Here is a 22076-nt window from a genome sequence, read left to right as displayed (position 1 = left end):
GGACTGCTTCCCACAAGTCTGGGGGGAGTTGTGTACGTGCTTTCATAATTTTTCCTTGTAAGCAGCTATTTCATGTTAGGAGTACTTCAGACGAGGGCAAATGAAACCTCTGTAGACAGAGGTTTCATTTGCCTCAGTCTGAAGTATTACCCACATATCTGGATTGGTTCTTTCTCCACCCTTCAGCTAGTCAGAAAGGAGTCGAAAGCCTGCTTCATTAAGTCTTCAGGCATCACTGCCCCCCCCCCCCCCCCCATCTCTCTCTCTCTCTCTCTCTCTCTCTCTCTCTCTCTCTCTCTCTCTCTCTCTCTCTCTCTCTCTCTCTCTCTCTGAGAATTAGTTTCATTGACTTAAATTTGAACACCCTAATCATTTGCCATATGTAAGCGCCTGTCTATCATTCCATCCATGACAAATTGCAATTGCTGAAGGTCAGTGTCTATCGTAGTCTAATATTCCAGCTTAGAACTGTCCACGAACTTTGATATCTTACGCCGACGCCTGTTATCAGCTTCGTAAATGCGTACAAGAGAGAGAATCGACCCCAAGACTGGTCCCTCTGGCACATCTCCTGTAAAGTATTGAGTGAAGTGGCAGGGGTGGATGGCACTGAGTGTGGTTGCAGGGGTGGATGGCACTGAGTGTGGTTGCAGGGTTGGATGGCACTGGGTGTGGTTGCAGGGGTGGATGGCACTGAGTGTGGTTGCAGGGGTGGATGGCAGGGAGTGTGGTTGCATTGATGGGTGGATGGCAGAGAGTATAGCATGGAGCGTGGTGTCAGGCAGAGGAGGATGGGTGGAGAAAGTCCTCGGAGAATGAACAATGTCAAAAGGCGAAGACAAAAAACTCTGCCCACTTTTGTAGCGTCGGGCTCACACATTAGGCAGACAACAGATGCCGTTCGGTCCGTTCGTTCTCAAGTTGGGCTGCCAACAGATACAATCACGTACGTTAACTAATCACTTTAATTATTCATGGGCAAGTTAACACGGGTCCTTAAGGTAGTGAGGTATAAATCACATTGGTTTTAAACTAATGAAAGTCGCAGTGTTAATGCTATGTTACTGGCGAAAATATTGCTTTAGTTATTTCAAACATAGACCAAAACATCAGTATACACACATTAATGACGATCAGCGCCGGCATCTTAAGACGTCAGTGCAGGCAACAGTGACACCATCGGTGAGGGAGTCAGGAGGCACAGCAATAGCGTGATCCACATAGACAGCACCGTTATCTTCATTACCAACAAACAATGAATCCATAATATGTAGCCTGGAGAGTAACCTGTTCATGACGTCATTGATTATACTTCTGAGTTGAAATGAGTAAAAACAAAGTTGCCTTATTTGATACGTGATCTCAGTTAACTGAGTAACAAGAAGCAACTATACACACTGTACAACCCAATGAAATTTCTTATCATATGGTCGTGAGTTTGTAATCTAATATCCTAAATTGATATTGTACGTAATATATGGCTCTTGTAATCGCATATTGATACATTAATCAGTTAAACGGATGTGCATCAAATCTTAGGGGAACCGGGGTCTGTAATCTGCTTATTATGTGCTTATGATTTTTCAGCGCTATCCAAAAAATCTTGATACAGAATGTTGAAATAGGTCGTGAAATTCACTCCTTTATCCATGATTTATGGAGTCATTTGTGTTCTTTCTTTTAACGTCGGTTTTTCGTCAACTGTTCAGAGAAATGAGGAGAAACGAAGCGGAAGTCGCGGGCCCCGGTTAGCCCTAACCCCCTGAGTTTTGTTCTTTCTGGCAAAAACCAGATGACTCAGGGAGGGGTTGATCTTAATAGCCGGGCGGTTGGCGGCTGGCCGTGGACGCCTTAACCACAGGTATAAAAGCCCCAAGGCGACCTCGCACTCAATCAGTTCATCTCCCACAGGAAACCAGCGAGTAGTCCGGAAGCGGTTTTCCGACACCGACCCTTCAGCCATCACACCCAAACAGCTGAAACTCTCTCTCGTTCTCGCTCTAGTCTCTTTCTCTCAAGAAAAAAAAATTGTTTCCCTTAGGTAAGTAGAAGTGGAGAGTGTGCTCCTTTATCTGTCATCTGTGTGAGAGTTTTTGAAGTATCGGTGACTCTGTCCGTCTCCATAGCCTTGCTCTGTGTTCATATGATCCATTGGTTCGTCTGTTAGTTCGTCGTGTCCATATCCTTCCACAGCAACCATCATGAAGGTCGCAGCCCTGTTGTTCCTCGTGGCCGTCGCCTCCGCCAATTTCGCCTACCAGTTCTCCGACGGCTTCCTGCAAGTCTTGGGCGCAGAGCCCTTGCGAACCTTCAGCTGCAACGGCCGCGCCTACGGCTACTACGCAGACGTGAGTACCGACTGCCAGGTGTTCCACGTCTGCCTGCCCATCACTGATGATGAGGGAGAGGTCGCAGAGACCGCCCATTTCTCCTTCTTCTGCGGTAACCAGACGACGTTTAGCCAGGAGACCCTCACTTGCGCCCACACAGACCAGGCATTCCCCTGCGAACGGGCCGAGGCGCTTTACAACTCCTCCAACGCCGACTTCGGCACAGTTCCTGGAAGGGACCTTTAAAGCGGTCTTGGAATATGTGACCTAAACGTTCTAAAACGACTACAATAAAAGTATAAGCTTTACCTGTTCAGCATTTTCCCTACCCTAAAGATATTTTGTGGACAGAGGCTTTCCTGACGTTGTACTCCGTGATACTAACCTTACGTAGTGCCACAGAATACTGACCTTCGTAGATATTCTCTCTCTCTCTCTCTCTCTCTCTCTCTCTCTCTCTCTCTCTCTCTCTCTCTCTCTCTCTCTCTCTCTCTCTCTCTCTCTCTCGGGATTACTGTAAAGTGATACTGATGTTGCAGATGAATTACCTTTGGAATCTCTTTATTTGTAATGTACGTACGCAGTTCTAGCTTTCGGAACATGAGATTAACAGCTGATGATACAAGTTATTGATGTGGTTTGTGTTTGAGGTCACTTGAAAGGAGTTTGGGATCAGTTAATGGAGATGAATCTGAGATCATTTACTGAAGGGGAACTTGAGATTATTTAATCGAGGGGACCCTGAGATCATTTAATGGACGGGGATCTGGGATTAATTGATGGGAGGGGAGCGTGGGATCAGTTGAAGGAGGGGAACCTGGTATTAGTAATGGTGGCGAATCCGTATTATATTGCTGGTATATGTGGTAGATCAGGTAGTGCAGCTGGTCGAAGGAAATGCACTACATATGTGTTAGCTTAGTTCGACCTGTATAATTGATAGGAATGATCATATTAAGATGTTATGCCTTTGGTACAGCTCAAGCTTTGTCAGTGCAACTAACACATAGGGGTATAAGTACACTGTTCTACAAGATTTTAGTCGTAGATCATCTAATGTACCGGCTCCAGTGGGGCAGTAGAATCATTCTACATTTTTCTCTATTGTAGTTAAGATGACATATCTCAGCAGAACAAGTGGATCCTTCTGCGGGTGTTTTATCTGTTACTCTGGGAGAAGAAGGGGATCTGCTAACAAACTGAACCTTAGCCAATGCAGCTAATTAGCTTTTGCCTCAGGTAATGTCACCTTTCCAGCAGAGTTAGTACATGATGTGCGAGTTGTGAGGGGAGGCGACACGAGGGTGTTACAAGGACGGTGGTATATACTGATCAAGATAAAGATAACCAGTGGCCTTTTGTACCAATAACTGTACTGTGCAACATGATGTTCTCCAGATGACGACTTCGTATAAAGTATTCTATTGATTCAGGAGCTAAATGAGGCTAACAGGGTCAGATAGTTAGCCTGGGATCGGTATCTGCTATCGGGGAGGGAGTTAAGTATGTGAATATGGGAGGCTGCATATCCCTCACCAACCAACATGTACCTGTTCATCTAGCGGGTCTCCAGAATGCTACCGCCACCGGGCAGAAATTCTCCAGTGAGAGTGTATATGGTCTCGGAATTATTCTGAAGGAATTGCTCAAGAATTATCCACTGATGGTTTGTGTTAAGGATGACGTAGATGAGGGTCAGCAGTGTGTTTATGTGAGGTTTGAGAGTGGTGGTGGTGGTGGTGGTGGTGGCGAGTCAGAGTGGTGGTAATCGGATCACTGTGGTTTTATTCTGAGGGCGAGATAGAAAGACGGAATGGTTGGGAAAGGTCCATGCTCGTTGCCATGCCGTTCTGATCGTATCCATCCTTATAGATAATAGTATCGGTAACAACATATAATATAGATAATAGTATCAGTAGCAACATATAGTGAGAGTTAACATTTCATTGTCTGTAAAGAATCGTATTGATATCACTTTCATTATACGTAATCAGTCTTGAGGCAGAGACGGTTCTTTGAAGCTATCACAAGGGAAAGAAACGATGGCTCGAAACTTATCTTAAAGCAGAAAGATGACGGTTCGAAGCTTTCATGAACCAAAGAAAAACATGTGGTTCGAAACTGTCTTAAAGCAGCGAGGCATTAGGTCGCAGCTATCTGGAACCGAGTCATTCAATGACACGTGCACTTTCTTCTCTTTGATCTTTCTTCCACAAGGGTGTATAACACACACACACACACACACACACACACACACACACACACACACACACACACACACACACGCACACATACACATAAAAGAGAAGAAAAATACCTTTCACGTGTCCTTGGGAGACTTTATTTTTCCCCTTTCATTTCAGCCTTGAATATATTTTGTTTTATGGTGTGGATTTGTGAGGTCATTTACAACCGCTTGAGAACCTTCAGATGACATCACTTGCTATTTCAGTTTTGTTTTTTTCTCTGTTGACCCTACAGGACGGAAGGTGGTTAGAAACGTTTTAGTGACAGCGATAATCATATTGTATATATGAAGATTAGCAGACTGGCAATAGAGAAATACTTAGATTTAGAGATGTTGTGTAGCGTTCAAAGCATTGTGAATATGGGAATGTATTAGGCAGAGACGTTAGATATTCCAGGTATATCAAGTATCATGAGGTTGCAGATCTGTGGCTTCATCTGACATACGGTACATTTCTTGTTAGTGGAAGGGAGGATATAGCCACTTATGATGGTATCCATTATATAACCGTGCGATCATATACATAATGTTTATATAGTGTAATTTAACACTTTTTCCATTAGAGTAATCTTTCCTTGTCGGATGTGCATATTATGCGTAAATGATGGCTTCCTTACGAGGAATTTAGGGCAGGTCCACAGAAGTGATGGCTGGATATTCCACCACGAAATGTTATTGTGGTTTTTACAAGTCTTGTATTTAAGTGTATCATTTAAGAGAAAATGGTGAAGAAAATGGTTGATATATATGCAGATACCTAGACAGATAGATGTATATATTGGCTGAGACAAAAGAATCAAAACGGATTTTGTCAGACAGGTCATTACCGTCTTAATTACCTTATACCAGTGATAAGAATAACCACGTCATGTTATCCTTATCATGATACAACGACATAGGAGACTCTAACGCAAGCTTAAGATAACGTCCCAAAACAAGTACGTTACCAAAATGTTGCGATGGGACATCAGTGGATACCCAGTCCCCTTTCTTATGAAAATATGGTTGAATGTACAGAATAATAACAGATGAATTGAACATTTCCTACCTGAAGATTCATGAGACCTCATGGAACATCCTTTCAAAATTACCCATGAGTAAGGAAGGCTAGAATTGACAGCTGAATGGTTAACGCAAGACTTCAACTCACCATGAACACACACACACACACGCGCGCGCGCGCGCTTTAACATTCACTTGTTAGGTCCCTACACAGAACACCTCATACCACCCGGGGGTAAGGTCGCCTATCTTTAACCCTTGCACTTTTCATCCGTATATGCATAGGAGAAATTGCATATATATATATATATATATATATATATATATATATATATATATATATATATATATATATATATATATATATATATTATCAAAAGCTGGAATCAATATGACTTCCAGTGGCCATAAGCAACCGGAGAGCCACCTCTGGGTGTGCTGGAGTGTGAATTGCAGGCAACACCTACTTTACACAATCTTGGTCTTAACCAAGAACGTAAACTCTGGCAGCCTCAACCCCCCACCCCGCCTATCTTGGGGAGAATGTCTACAGTTAGATGATAAAGCACGATGCACAACGAGAGACTTGGGTTTACAGTCGGGGGAACACGTACAAACAGTAGTCACGTTGGTTGGCCTTGCCGAGAGCCACGTCAGACCATCGTGTCTATGACCAAGAGGTTCTTAGGGAGAGGATTTTTTTTTTTTCTTTTCCAGCGAGTAAATCTTGCTGAGGACGACAGCCAAATACTCGACACCTCTGAAAAAACAAAGGAATGACGAGAAGCAAATTTCGTTTCTATTATTATTTTTATCTTTTTTATTCTTTTATTCGTGTATTCATTCTTTTTTTCGATGAGATGAGAGACGTAATTCCCTTCGGACTATATTCCGCCTTAAAGATACCATCTTTTCGTACCTTTCGAATTTCAAGCTTGCACGTTTGTCATGCTGTTCAGGGCCTTCAAAAACGGACTAAATGATGTGGATGAGTAGAGGTGACCCCCCTTCATCTTCACTCCTCACCACCTTGCAGCAGTGTGGAAGATGTACATCTACGTGGATGAAGATGTGATTACATGTTATATCCATCATATCGTATGAGTCTGTAACATGATAATTCCTCTGGCTATAACACGTTTTGATAATTGGTACCTGAAAATCAAGAGCCTTCGTACTGAAACGTCACAAGGTAATTGATACTCAGAATTGTGAGTCATGAGAAGATTAATAACACAGAGGCTGTCCGTGCAACAGAGGAAGAAAAAAGATATTCGTGTATATATTTTGGTAATTGAATTCCTCCTTCTCTCACACAAGTGATCAGATAGACGACCTTCCTCCTTCGTTTAACGTGACTCTGAATATGATCAAGGAAGGGCCGACCGTTACCTAAATACTACAGACTCAGGGGATACTGCTGGTTACCGCTATACGTTGTCTCTTTATCTTAACAACGCATGTAAATTATTTTCACACCGTACCTGTGGTCCGTCTCTCGCGTTTTCTTATGATTATAATATATATATATATATATATATATATATATATATATATATATATATATATATATATATATATATATATATATATACATATATACATATATATATATATATATATATATATATATATATATATATATATATATATATATATATATATATATATGTTTGTATGAGAGATAGAACAGTACTTTAGTGAGGATTATATGCAACATTCTGTCCACCTTGGGCAAACACACTGTGGAGAAATTCACAAGGCATCCACAGAGGCTTGGGATGCAGGCGTAGTTGTATATGAAATATCGTGTCTTGAGAACTACCAGAGGCTAAGTTAGTGCCATTGATATTGACAGGGTCGAAAGGTTGGGCGAGAGAATCCTCCAGTGGAATAACGAAGAGCAATTTCGGGAAGAAATGATGAATTTGGTTATGAGTTTGGGTAACTTGCATCCATCACCCTTTGGGGGAAATTGTTATACAGGTGTTGAATGAGGGAAACAGTTGACGTAAGGTGAGGAAACAGAAAGCGCAAATGAGCCAAGGTGGTACTCGGTGAATGTGGAAAAACCGGGAGATTTTATTGAGAATAGATCAGTAAGAAAGAATGAGAGTTTAAAAGAGAACGGCGAGGATATTAATTCTGTTGAGAGATTATAAAGGAGAGGTTGATCCATCAACACCTACAGAAATGGACAGATAATATTAAAACCCTTGGAAATTAGTTTACAGAGGAAGAAAGGACGAAGATGGGAAATGTAGAAATCAGCGACGTATGCCGTAATTCATCAGAAGCTTTTGAGAAATCAAGAGACACGACTTGAGATATGCGGAGCCCTAGAGAGTAATGCTGTCCATGAATGAGACATGTATGGATTACTACATGAAACTGTGTCTGTCTGTTTGACACTATATATATTCATATATAGTTTTTCACGTCTCCTTGGAAGGTTCAGATCACCAGTGAAGAAGAGTAAGTTGCATCATGAGCAGCAGGAGGACATGTTGCCAATGAAATTATTTATGAAATGCTGACAGTCTTAAGGTGGGCTAGGGTCAGCAGGTCGTGGTGTACGTGGCTTTCGCCCGACAGTTACTTGGCATCGTAGAGTCAGAAGCGTTTGATTACCCACAGGCACGTGACATTAACGAGGTGGATACGTGGCATCGATGAGGTTTGTACGTGGCAGTCCCAGTTCGGATACGTGAGATTCAGCGAGGTGGATGTGTGGTATCTCTAACACACTTCTGATGTGTTCTGCGTGGGGTTTGTTCCTACTTTGGCATTTGATGATTACTTGGAAATTACCCTAATTTGTTAGTTTTAAACACTAGACCAGTCTTTCAACCGTCAGCATATATTTCCCTACTGTTTTCAGCATAAATGTAATACCGAGGTTAATATTCGTTATCATCGGCATGGATTTTCCTAATGTTATCTCCGGTGAGAGACGTGATAAATGTACGTAAATCTCCAGAAAATGGAAGACATTTCTTCACGTCTAGAAAACAAGGTCTGCGTTCATCATAATAGAAGAATATTGATGTTTTATCATAATAAACTTTCCCAGCTTCTCCTCGGACACACACACAAAAAAAAAAGATAGAAGATGGAATAACCAATAACCGACCAACGCCAGAGGGGAAGGTTGTAACAGTTGTGTTAGCTGTGAGGCGGCCGCTATGTCTGGGACTCTGACTCGGTCCCCGTTAGTTTGGTGGTTCACACCGCTAACCACTACACCACGTAGGCTCGTGTGTGCCCTCGTGTGAAAGTGTAAATTAGAATGCACATTCTCATATATATATATATATATATATATATATATATATATATATATATATATATATATATATATATATATATATATATATGTATGTATATATATATACATATATGCCTTCGAGGGATGGAAGGACAGAGAGGATGAAGGAGAACGAACGCCGCTGCTTTCATACCCTGAGGAACCTTTCAAGACTGTCCTTGCAACAGAGCCGTGAAGGGAAGATCTTAATGACAGAAGGGATGTCCAAGGTCCAGGCAACGGGAGGTATAAAAGCCGAGCCGCGACCTCTCCTGCCATCAGTTCATCCCGGACCTCTACCGAGAGAGTAAGTAATCCTAACTGGGATTGTGTAGCCTTCAGACCCCGCACACAAGTCTGTGCCTCTCACCAGCGCCTCCTCATATTCAGTCAGTGAAAGCTCGTGGTTGATGTTGCTACGGAGGTTGCTGGTAGAGGGAACAGGTGTGCGAGGGTCGTACACATAAGCTTTAACTCGTATATATATATATTTATGTTCGTATATATATTTATGTATGTTTGTGTGTTGGTGTAAACGTTTGTATGTGTTCCCATGCAAATACTTATCAAGAATATTTTCCCCCACTACGTTTTCCTGCGATGTGCCTGTTGCTGTAAAAAAAAGAAATTACGAACATTTCCATCACGCCCTTTTGGTGATGAGGGATTATTCCAGACAGCCACGGCTTCTCCTGTCATAATACAAGGGAAGAGACGTTCCGTCGGACCTGAATGACTTAATGCCTGAACGGGAAGCTACACTCTCTAGTGTGCTTTAGCTGAGTCTACCGAAATGACAAGTCATACGTCAACGACATTGCGATGCGCGTATTGCCAGCGAAGTAAGTGGGTGCTTGGTGCTTAATCCTTTTCAATGTAGTTTTCTGCACCTCCTCCAGGCATCATCATGAAGGTCGTCGCAGCCCTGTTGTGCCTCGCCGCCGTCGCCTCCGCCAGGATGGCCTACCAATTCTCCGACGGCTACCTCTCCATCTTGGGCGCAGAGCCCCTACCAAACTTCGACTGCGGCGGCCGCGCCTACGGCTACTACGCGGACGTCCCGACTAACTGCCAGGTGTTCCACGTCTGCCTCCCCATCGCTGACGACCTCGGCGAGATCATTGAGACCGCCCAGTTCTCCTTCGTGTGTGGCAACCAGACTGTGTTCAGCCAGGAGTCCCTCAGCTGCGCCCATCCTGAGGAGTCCTTCCCCTGCGACCAGGCCGAGACGCTCTACGACATCTCCAACGCCGACTTCGGCAGGATCCCCGAAGAGATCCTCTAGACTGTAAGAAAAAAAAAAAAAGAATCGAATCTCACATAACTCCTGTACATTTCATGTAATAAAGTAGCATTTTTATCGACATTTCATTGTCTTCTAACCTGTCCAACCCAAAACATCCCTCATGGGTTCACTTGACGAATTCATGCTTTGGTATGATAATTTCATGAATTTTGATTATCTGAACTAACAAAATCTTATCAGATGTTGGTTTTATGTAAAGTTTCTTGTCTCCTATCTTTCCATCAACTAGCTTTAAGTTTGTATATATATATTTTTTAACAATGTGGGTTGAAGTAAAAACATTTATTTAAAAATCTGTTTCAATGATAGTCAGAATTTCCAAACTGAATATTTTGTGCAGTGATAAAAAAAATCTGAGGGGTAGAAAATGTCATACTACCGTTAGTTAATGGCAGTTTTGTTGGTTTTGATCACTCTGAAACTAAACTAGAGACTGCAGGAAACGTGTGAATCGTTCAACACCTCTTGTTCTGGTGTTGGGATGAGGAGACATATACTGTGCCGTTCGCTCACCAGGTACTCTGAAACCTTTCCTTTTCAACGAAATCTTGAAAAAAAAAAACTTTCTGTGTGTGAGAATCGTAAGCAGTATCATTACACCTCACATTAAAGGGAATGATTTCTAATATTTGTACGAGGATGGCTGGGATATCTAACAAAACTAGAAGCCTTTGTAGAATGAGGACCGTACTTTATGTTAATGTGTGTGTGTGTGTTTGTTCGTATCCTCGACCAGACCACATGTGTATGCGTTCTGTCTGCAAGCGTACGTCTGGTAACGCTGGTCGTTGCCGGACGCTGAAGAAACTGTTATACAGTATAAGCATTGAAACATTAATCTCTCGTTCTTAATGCTATGCTAAAAGTATTCATTTGCCGGATCATAATGTTAGGTAAATGCACGGTTTGTGCGGATGTCATCCCTCATAGAAAGAAAAGCAGATACAAGTTCAAACCGGCTGATAGCAGCACCGCTCCCTGTGTGGGTCACAAATAGTACTGATCATCAAGAACATGTCTTCAGTTCTTCCTTCGTTTGGCCCCACATCGCTGACACGGGAAACGGCGATCACAAAAATCGTAAAAATCTCAAACATTTAATGGAGAAAATAATAATAATGATATGAAAACAAGACAAACAAAATAATGCCTCGGTTCCTCATCTGTCATCATAAGAACCCAGCGTGAACCATGACGGTGTGTCGTTGTCTTTAAGGCGTAAGACGATGACCAGCAACAACTACGGGAGACGCGTGACCTCCTTAGCAAACCTGGCACCTCGCCAGCCATTCCTCGGCGGGAGAGGATGTGTCTTGTGTGTGTAGCGATCACCCATCGAGGCAAGGCTCTGCCAGGAGGTGACACGGTGATTGGAGGTGGAGGGGATGCATCATGTCATCCCCCCGTCTGACTTGTGTCGTATTGGCACCTGGATCCATCAGGAGGCGACGGTGATGGGAAATGAGGCAGTGGTGGAAGTGGGTGGGTGTATCATCATGGCATCACTACATCAGCGGCCTGTCTTGGGTTAAGGCCGGGCGTCGGAGGGAGGGGAATGTTGAAGGTAATTAGAATGAAAGATCATGTGTCATAATCCAGAGGTTCTATAGGGCCGAGACTGAAGATAGAAAAATTCAGAGGGAAAGGAAGAAAGGCTGCATCAGAAGTTTAAACAAAAAGACGGAAATATAGAAAAGTAGAGGGAAATCTAAGAGGAAGAATGAGATGATGAAGGAAGAAGGGTAGGGATAAAAGCTGAAAAAGAGAGAGAACTAGAAAGAAACAGAAGAAAAGGCACAGACTCAGAGAAGGAATGATGACAGTAAAAAGTCAAAATACAAAAAGACAAAGGAAACCTTCAACATTGATAGGTTAAAAAAAGCGTAAGAATAAAACAGGGAGGAGGAGGAGGAGGATGGTTATGATGAGCCAGAGATCGTGACTGCATGGGACGGGTGTGTGGGGAGGGAAGACTCCATAATTACCTCTAACTCTTGAGGTTGGCTCACTGAGGTAGAAGGTTACAATTCAATAGTCCTCACGAGTGTGGCAAGAGTTTGAACTTTCAATATATATATATATATATATATATATATATATATATATATATATATATATTTTTTTTTTTTTTTTTTTTCATACTATTCGCCATTTCCCGCATTAGCGAGGTAGCGTTAAGAACAGAGGACTGGGCCTTTGAGGGAATATCCTCATATGGCCCCCTTCTCTGTTCCTTCTTTTGGAGAATTTAAAAAAAAATGAGAGGGGAGGATTTCCAGCCCCCCGCTCCCATATATATATATATATATATATATATATATATATATATATATATATATATATATATATATATATATATATATCTATATATATATATATATATGTGGATTGGATTGAATCAGTGGATTGAATCAGGGCATGTGAAGCGTCTGGGGTAAACCATGGAAAGCTGTGTAGGTATGTATATTTGCGTGTGTGGACGTATGTATATACATGTGTATGGGGGGGGGGGGGGTTGGCCATTTCTTTCGTCTGTTTCCTTGCGCTACCTCGCAAACGCGGGAGACAGCGACAAAGTATAATAAAAAGAAAAAAAAAAATATATATATATATATATATATATATATATATATATATATATATATATATATATATATATATATATATATGCAAAAAATCTAAGGAAATAAGTAACTTCGTAAATGCAGAGGCACCGCTAGGAAGAGGACACACGAGAATCCCGAGCGCTTTCGTGTATTAAAACCTTCAGAGGACAAAAGTTACACACAGCAGTCTGTAACGTGTCCTTGTAAGATGTGGTAATACACGAAAGCGCTCAGGATTGTCGTGTTTGTTCCCAGTGATATATATATATATATATATATATATATATATATATATATATATATATATATATATATATATATATATATATATATATATATATATATATATATTCCCTGGGGATAGGGGAGAAAGAATACTTCCCACGTATTTCCTGCGTGTCGTAGAAGGCGACTAAAAGGGAAGGGAGCGGGGGGCTGGAAATCCTCCCCTCTCGTTTTTTTTTTTTTTTTCCAAAAGAAGGAACAGAGGAGAGGTCCAGGTGAGGATATTCCCTCAAAGGCCCAGTCCTCTGTTCTTAACGCTACCTCGCTATCGCGGGAAATAGCGAATAGTATGAAAAAAAAAAAAAGAAAATATATATATATATATATATATATATATATATATATATATATATATATATATATATACATTAAAACATATTTTTTTCTTATGATAATGATGTCATATATCGACAAAGAAGTTTCACAAAGTAAAATCGTGAGGTAAAGTGAACAAAATCGCAGCATTAAAAAAGTTCATCATAAGGAGATACAAAACGACCCAGATACGGTCCTACAAATGGGTAGATGAGAACTAGTTGCAATTTATCGAACAATAAAAGAAAAGAATCACGAAACTAACAACAATCTATTGATGACACGGTATAAAGGACGAACAATGAAAGTGACTTAAACCGAAGCAAATATCAAAGATGTTGGAGTCTTCTTAAGCAAGAAACTGGAATTCAGAGAGCGTATTGAAGATAGCATTATCAAGGCGAGTAATGAGTGGTATGATGATGTCAACTTTCACCACGGGAGACAGATAACTTAATGGAAGTGTTTCAAGGATGTCTTAAGAAACAGAATTGAATACTGCTATGTCGCATGGCCACCAGGAAAAGAGTAATGCAAAAGACATATGGAATTTATGGTGTTGGAGAGAGTTCAGAAGCATCTGACGTGCAGGATCAAGGTAATGGAACCTACTATGAGAGGCTCAAAGAACTCAAACTTTAGAGCCCAGAAAGAAAGGAAGAAAATATGATCATCTACGCTTGACGGCAGACTGAAGGGATAAAGGACAGCACAATGAATTTCAGACCTCTCAACAAGGGAGAAAAATGTTTTATTAACTCTGCAAAAATATGCTAGAGCCCTCCCTGTACGATTAATTGAAAGACTATTGAAAGTACTGTTAGTGGAAATAAGAAACTTTCACCGGAAGAACCACCGAAGCATTCAAAAGAAAACTTTATATTTGGTTACAGACAATTCCAGCTGAAATCAGGATCGACTTTTTGAACGACCGTAGCGGGAGAGAGAGAGAGAGAGAGAGAGAGAGAGAGAGAGAGAGAGAGAGAGAGAGAGAGAGAGAGAAGGCGTGCGGTGAGCACCATCTCTGGCTTTAGGCAGAACCATGTCGCTGGTGGTAGGTAGGTTCACTGATGTGGGTTTCTCTACCAAGAAGCCGCACAAACCGTTATCCCTCGCACAAGCAGAACTCTCATAACGTGAAATGTAATTCTGAAGCAAAAACACTTAATCACAACTGCATTCTCGTCGACCAACACACATCTAATTGGTTAAAACAAACTGTACAGATTGCGAAAACATTTATACTTTTTCCCAGTGTGATGAAGGCCACGAGATAGATCCTGAGGCCACATTACCACACTTTGGTATGTATGTACGTAACCGTCTGCGCATACTATGTAAGCATGCATGCCTGCATAACTTTAGTGTCTGCACGTCTGTGTAGGCCGAGAGATAGTCCTCTGAATGAATCCTGGTCTGATTCCATATGGGCTGCATACATGAACCTCCCACCTCATACCCTTAGTGCAGGTGGCACTTCCTCCCTCTTCCACGCTCTGAACAGCTGCAGATCCACCCTCATGGTTTCTTCCTACCTCATGCTATGTTTTCCTTTGCCTCAAATATCTTTATATTCTTCCCACACGCTCTCCCGGCGAACCTGTTTTCTTATACGATCATATATTCAGTTCGTGTTATGACCTCAACACATTAGTTCCCTCAAGGTGTGACCTGTGACCCTTCTTGTCTCCTTTCTGTGCCAGCTTTTGTTAAATCTCCATCACATTATCATCCTGGGTTTCTCAGTCAAGCAACCCGACTGTGAAGTTAAAGAGGATCTCAGACTGTGACCTCACACTGACAGATTCTCTTCTGTTGCTCACTGAACCTATAACACCACATTGCCGACCAAAATTACGAATGTAGCGACAATAAGCTTTACAGGAATATAGAAGTTCCAAACGTTTTCCCTGTCTAGAATGCGTCTGGTCTCCACGAAATCAGGACCTCTTCGTCGCATGATCCCCCTGAGACTGTTCTTAAGGTCAAGATACATCCTGTTCTTATTCTTGCTGTAAAGCCGCTTGGACGAGTTTATATATATATATATATATATATATATATATATATATATATATATATATATATATATATATATATATATATATATATATATCTGTTTTCCCAGCTCTTGCGTAATCCTTGGATCCTCTCCCTCGCACATATACGACACTATATCATCCAACATACGTTCCCCGGACTCACCATCCTGTTGGTTCATGTTGTGTCCTAGCCCTTCTTCCCCGTTGACTAAGTCGTTGAAATTTTTAACCTCCATTGTTTAGTGCGGCCTTTTGTATCAAAGACTTGCTCGTCTTACTTGTCCTTCACCCACCCCCCTCCTTTTTGTTCTTGCCTCATCCACCGTTCCTGTCGTAGGTTAACTCTTTTAGGGAAGAACCTCTCTCTCCCTGCTTACGAGATGACACATCAACAATATCATTGACTCGATTAACTCCACTTTTAGTTCTACTTTAGAGGCCAATCAACCCTAGTATAATCCTCCATGGATGATGCCTTCCTTGGTCATCTGCCGTCTAGGATATGCCAGATGAGTAAGAGATGTTAACAGCACATCCCTCCTGCTATCAATGGTCTCCAGGCGTCGCAGGAGACCAAGCTGAGGGCATGGGAGCCACCTGCTCATCGAGATTCTGTACTGCTTCCAGTCGCTACTACTCACGGCCGAGGTCATGTTGATGGTGGAGCGGAGGGAGGGAGGAAAGGCGTCTGTCTGCCTCACCAAGTCTTTTCCCCTCCTTTCTTGCCATACGTCTTCGGAAAAGCGGAAAGTCCACAATAGTCCTCCTCTCTAATGACAGATATTCAGCGATGTACGAGAACGAAGCGGTTGGAAGCGACGAGTCGAAGGAGCCCTTCGTGACCATCTGTGACCTCTGCTTGTAAGTGATAAAAAGCAGGAGTCACACGAAGGGATGTTCGTAATGACAGGAAGGGTGGCCGTGGATGAGCCTGCCAGAGGTATAAAAGACCCGCTGAGACCTTTTGCTGTATCAGTTCATCGCAGCTTGTTTCCCAGTGAGTAGTTCCCCCGTGCCCGGGGGCGCTGGGCCTTACACCCACTGCCTCAGGCCTGTGCTCAAGGGATCGTAGTAAACCAAAGTGCCGTGATTGGAAGCAAGTTTCTGTTAACTTGATGAAAGTACAGGTGTCCGTGGTGTCCGTAGCAACAGCTCTGTGGTTGTTAACTGTGGTGACCCTTGCCTCGCTGAGGGCAGCTTTTTGTAACTAGTCTGGTTGTTTGAATGAGTATTTGTCCTCACAGCTACTACCACACAAAGCAAAATGTATTTTTTGCAAGTCTTCGTGACTATCATGAGCATTAGTAGCATTTATGTTCTAAGAACTTCCTTACTGAAAGCGCTTCAACAAAGAAGATGATAGCGCCGGACAGAGAGTTTTTGGGTGTTAGGTTGCCATTCCGTCTTTACTGCTTGTATCTTAATGTGTGTGTGTGTGTGTGTGTGTGTCTGTGTGTGTGAAGATTGTCCGTGCCTATCAAGCAGGAATTGGTTCGTCTGTCATTACGGTAGAGAAAATTAATGTCATGTGTTTCTTACACATGTGTTGGAGGTATTCCTCTGTATCAGTCCATGTGCATTCATCTAGGAATGTGTACAATTTTTTAAAGCGTAGAGTGAATGAGGTGTATCCCCCACACAAACTCAGCATATCCGACGTATTGCCTTAGAAAATGTTTTCCTTGTAGGATAAAAGAATACAGGTATCCTCAAAGGCAGCATTTTGACTGCAAGTCTTGTTCTTCACTGGTTGAGAATCATGTCCTCCACTGTATAGTAGATGTTAGATGAAGCCAGTGTGTATTGTCCAGATTGTTGTATCCCTAACTGTTAAAGTAGTCGCTTGATTCAAGACAGCGAATAGGGGATGAAAATGCGCCAGTGATTTCCACGGTCTCCACAGATGGAAGACATGTGATTTTATCATACTGAAGCGTTCCTTGTCTACTCTCTCCTCAGGAACCAACATGAAGGTTGTCGCCGCCCTGTTGTGCCTCGCCGCCGTCGCCTCCGCCAGGATGGCATACCAGTTCTCTGACGGCTACCTCGACATTCTGGGAGCAGAACCCGCGCAAACCTTCGACTGTAGCGGCCGCGCCTACGGCTACTACGCGGACGTCGGCACTAACTGCCAGGTGTTCCATGTCTGCCTGCCCATCACTGATGAGCTAGGAGAGATTTTGGAGACCGCCCAGTTCTCCTTCTTCTGTGGCAACCAGACGGTGTTCAGCCAGGAGTCCCTCACCTGCGCCCATCCCGAGGAGGCCTTCCCCTGTGACCAGGCCGAGACGCTTTACGATCTCTCCAACGCCGACTTCGGAAAGATCCCCGAGGACAATTTGTAATATGTAACGAACTCCGGCCTGCTGCTTGCTGTAATATACCCACCAATTGTAATAAAATCATATTTTCAAGTCCATGTCCCATTTCCACTCCCCTTTACTGTAATTTAACGTATTTTTCTCAGATCATGAGTGTTCTTGGTCCGTGAATACTAGACAGCATAAAAGAGATGCTGGAACGGACATATTCAGAGTAAACATACCACATAGTTAAATGTTCTCACTTATTATGCCGTGAGGATCACATTTCAGGTGACAACATCGCCACTTACTCGATCACAGATCTCAAAGGACCATCCTTATTTATAGGAAGATTAAAAGCTGGTAGATGGCTACATGATAATAATCTTTTCCTGTAAGTAGATACACTGCGTTTGTTACGATCATATTCCCACAATCAGCGTAACTGGTAGCGGTAGATACGCTTCAATTAGTGTGATATTTTTACCCTACCCTTAAAAGTCATACACACACACTACCCAGCCATTATCCGTACGAAGATCATACACCAACAGCACTCCGTCATTTCTTCATCGACCTTCAGGCTGAACCTCTAACAGGACTATAGATGCGTCACATCATAGTGATGCTCACCATGTGTCATTACGTGTTGACTCCGTTACAAGGCTGGGAAGAGGCGTGATTTCCTTCCTCCTCCTCCTCCTCCTCCTCCTCCTCCTCCTCCTCCTCCTCCTCCTCCTCCTTCTCCACCACCTCCTCCCACTACGCCCATAGAAGTTAAGGGGCAGAGAATAGGGTCTGGGGTTATGTAACCTGGTGCTATAGGTGACGATGCGTCCTACTGGTTTTCGTAAAGGTGTGACATGGTGTTGTGCTCTGATGCTGTGACTGGGCAAGGAGTTCACGCTGGTGCTGCGAACGTGGTACAAGATGTATCCTGCGCCTGTTGGTTACGTGCGTATCCTGGTGCTGTATAACTAAAGGTCAGAGTGCATTTTGGTGTTCCGGCTATGTAGGTGTGATCGCTTTTAGTTAAACTTGATCTAACCATTTGTTCACTACTGTGTTCATGGAACGTATCCTCGTTCCCTTCCTGACACTTCACTTGCCTAGCTTCGTCTTATGTCCTTTAGTGATGGTTTCCTTTCTGATTGTCTATATTAACATCCCCGGAGCCGCCAAGGCGTTCAAAGGTACATATCACATCTCCAGCTCCCTTCTTTTCCTGAGTTGTCAGCAGAGAGTGTACTTCCAAGCTCATGTAATGACTCATTTCACCCGCTTCTCGCACTTCTTCGTTAAGTTCCTTTGTATCTTGTCCAGCAGCCTCCCCGTGTCTCCGTAAGAGAAGAGGAGTCAGTGTCAGAAGGAAGTATCACAGCTTATCATGACGACCATGGAATAATCATGCACACTTTATCAAAGAACCTCGAGGAACTGCAGTAAGCTTATCAGGCTATGTTAGTACAGCAAGAGTTACGGTGGAAGATAACTATGGACCCACGAGATATGAATGGCAATAATTTCTTAGTAAATTAAGAATATAAAGACGGACAACGATTACATGAGGAACGTAAAGAAACTTGAAGCAAGGCAATGAACTGATCCTGTCAACCAGAATTATGAAAAAAGTCGGCGAATCCATAATGAATTTTAGGGATATGAAACCCGTCTATGAACCTCTGAAATGAAATACTTGGAAGAGTTGGAGGGGAATTGTGATCGTGGTGTACCCCCTCACACATGAAGACACGCTGGGATCTGTACTTCAGACTCCCGACCCAGCCTTGCATGTAACCTGATCCACGTCATAACTTTTGGGAGGTTCTCAAGTGTAGCTTGACCCCAGAGGTCGCAAGGTCATGTGTAATACCCGCCATTGTCGTCGTGGGAATAACATGTCATCACGCACCAGTCATCGGCGTGCTAAAGTCAGTCTTCCATGTGAAAAATATATCATATAAAAAGTCACTACAATACTTACATGATGTAAAAATCATCTACACTTACATGGTTCAAGATCCTGACAGTCAGCTTGATGGCGTGTCATCTGTTTTTGTATTCCTTTGTTTTGGCATTCATAAGTGTAATGACAGTAACCAAAGAAGCACCAGGACATTCGATGTGTGTCTCTCTCATTAAAACTCAACGGAGACTAATAATGCTATTTCAACACTTAGAAAAAGGAACGAATAACGCCATATTAACACTCAGCATTGACTAATAACGCCATGCTGGGACTTGAGAGGTTTGAGGCTAACTCAGATAGCTGTCGTAAAAAACGGCAGAACATTCCAGTGCTCTTACGTTAATCAGAAAACTGATTGGGCGTGAGGACGCTCGCATAACAAGAGTTCTGTGGTCCAGCGGTGGCCTGTTCCCAATATTGCCGGATTAAAGCGGTACAATCTGTAGTTAACTAAGTCATCAGAATGCTTAAGTCATCACCAACAACCATTACCATCTTTCCCATCCCCGCTGTCACCATCACCATCAGGATTACCATCGCCAACACCGCCGCCATCATCACCATCAACGTCCACCACAACCACCCTCCTATCAACATACTTTCACCACCGCAATCTCTTTACATTCTCCACCACTCTCACCACCATTCTCCACCACCATCACTACCACTACAACCACCCTCCAACAAATACCGGTATGATCATGGCCGTCATCATTGTATGATTACAAATTGACCGTTTCTAATGTTGTCATGAATACCTCTTTTCCGCCAGGTAATGAGAGAGGGTTTCGCGTCCCTGGGATCTATTACCTCCCCATACCGGGATCCTTCACTTGTATGCTGAGTGGTCGAGTGGGCGTGAGAGATCTCCAGCCTTAACATCTGACAATGATTCATTGCATCATTAGCCATAAGCGTATATGTTTTTTTCGGTGTGTGTGTGTGGCATGGATGTCTGGGTCATTAAGTAAATATGGTTATCCCGTACAACATCAGTGTTATGGTGAGCCATATGGGAGGATACTAACTGTTGGTGCGTGTGTGTGTGGGTGTGTGTAACAGTGACTCGCCAGTTGATGTTGATAATATATATCCTAAATGAGCTGTTTATATATATATATATATATATATATATATATATATATATATATATATATATATATATATATATTTATATCAGTTACATTAACGAAAAACTTAAAACGTGAATTACATAAATATCAAGGAATTGGTCTCATTTTTGTTAAATCCCTCTTCAAAGGTATGAGGCAGTGATTTTTAGTTGCAGTCCTCTCAGACTAGCCATCGAAATTGACCAATTCCAGGTGTTCTTGAAGTCATAAGAACTGAGGAATGACAAGAAGGACCACTTTGTTGAGAAATGCGTTTTGCTGCTGATCATGTTCGCTTCACACTACTAAAGGTAATTCTCGCAATGCGCTAACAAGGGAAATAATTGCTCGGAAAGAGGAAGGTGAGAGGAAAGCCTCGAGAACTGGAAAAGTAAACCATCGTTCATAATATGTACTGTGACCTCTGTTTTAATAAGACTCTCAACCGGACTTATAAGACTTGGTTTGGAATGTCGTCCACAGTGCCAGTCAGATCAAAGGTACCAAGGAAAACTGATTCTCAACTAGATCCGCGTCTTAAATAACCAAACAACTCGACTGCAACTATCTGCCTAACCTCAAAGTAACCACTGTTCATGGTCTTCGTACCTGTTACATAGGACCCAGTGGAGCCTATAGACCTTCCCAGCAACGGAATTTACAAACCACACTGCGAAGATCACACAGTAATTAGAAGTTCACTATATAAATATTCCCGAACCGATGCAACCATCAGTTCCTCGTCAGACGCCACATCTGTGAGTAAAACTTGTGTGTGTGTGAGAGAGAGAAAAAGGAAGGGAGGTAGTCCATCACACTCACTTGAACCTCACCTCCTGCCTATAGACGATCGAGGGGAGGCGGCTTCATGCATTTAGTTTTATCATCATAACTGTTGTGCCACTTGACAATGGTAGTCGTAGCACTTGCAGTGCTTCCTCAGCTGAGACAGTCGTGGCACTCACTTCACTGAGATTGAGTTTAGGTTTGGACGTAGAGTTGCAATATAAAGTTTGCCTACGAGCACAGAGCCTGGGCTGAAGGAATAAAGCTTTACTGATGAATGATATATATTTTTTTGATACGCAGGTCTGTATGATAAAAAGGGCTATTGGTATATGAAGGATTTTTTGAACAGGACAAGAAGACAGATTGATAGGATTTGCTTGGGGTGTGTGTGTGTGCATTTTTTCCGTGTGTACCATATGTTTAAGGATAAGAATTCGATAGACATTAGGATGTTAGGAATGT

At 42.5% G+C, this 22076-nt stretch overlaps 3 protein-coding genes across 3 annotated transcripts; all 3 read left to right on the top strand.

Moving 5' to 3' along the window:
- Window positions 1–1906: 1906 nt before the first annotated feature.
- LOC139767154 (U-scoloptoxin(01)-Cw1a-like) lies at window positions 1907–2621 on the top strand. Its single transcript, XM_071696184.1, has 2 exons — window positions 1907–2041; window positions 2194–2621. The coding sequence occupies exon 2, from the start codon at window positions 2202–2204 to the stop codon at window positions 2574–2576; it is 375 nt and encodes a 124-aa protein (XP_071552285.1). The 5' UTR covers window positions 1907–2041; window positions 2194–2201; the 3' UTR covers window positions 2577–2621.
- Window positions 2622–9080: 6459 nt separating this feature from the next.
- LOC139767318 (U-scoloptoxin(01)-Cw1a-like) lies at window positions 9081–10251 on the top strand. The gene is made up of 2 exons (XM_071696597.1): window positions 9081–9194; window positions 9787–10251. The coding sequence occupies exon 2, from the start codon at window positions 9795–9797 to the stop codon at window positions 10170–10172; it is 378 nt and encodes a 125-aa protein (XP_071552698.1). The 5' UTR covers window positions 9081–9194; window positions 9787–9794; the 3' UTR covers window positions 10173–10251.
- Window positions 10252–16367: 6116 nt separating this feature from the next.
- Window positions 16368–17854, top strand: LOC139767068 (U-scoloptoxin(01)-Er1a-like). The gene is made up of 2 exons (XM_071696033.1): window positions 16368–16438; window positions 17401–17854. The coding sequence occupies exon 2, from the start codon at window positions 17409–17411 to the stop codon at window positions 17784–17786; it is 378 nt and encodes a 125-aa protein (XP_071552134.1). The 5' UTR covers window positions 16368–16438; window positions 17401–17408; the 3' UTR covers window positions 17787–17854.
- The last annotated feature ends 4222 nt before the right edge of the window (window positions 17855–22076 follow it).

This window comes from Panulirus ornatus, chromosome 59 (genome assembly GCF_036320965.1).
Source record: "Panulirus ornatus isolate Po-2019 chromosome 59, ASM3632096v1, whole genome shotgun sequence".
NCBI classification, from domain to species: Eukaryota; Metazoa; Arthropoda; class Malacostraca; order Decapoda; family Palinuridae; genus Panulirus; species Panulirus ornatus.
This window is presented reverse-complemented; position numbering and strand designations above follow the sequence as displayed.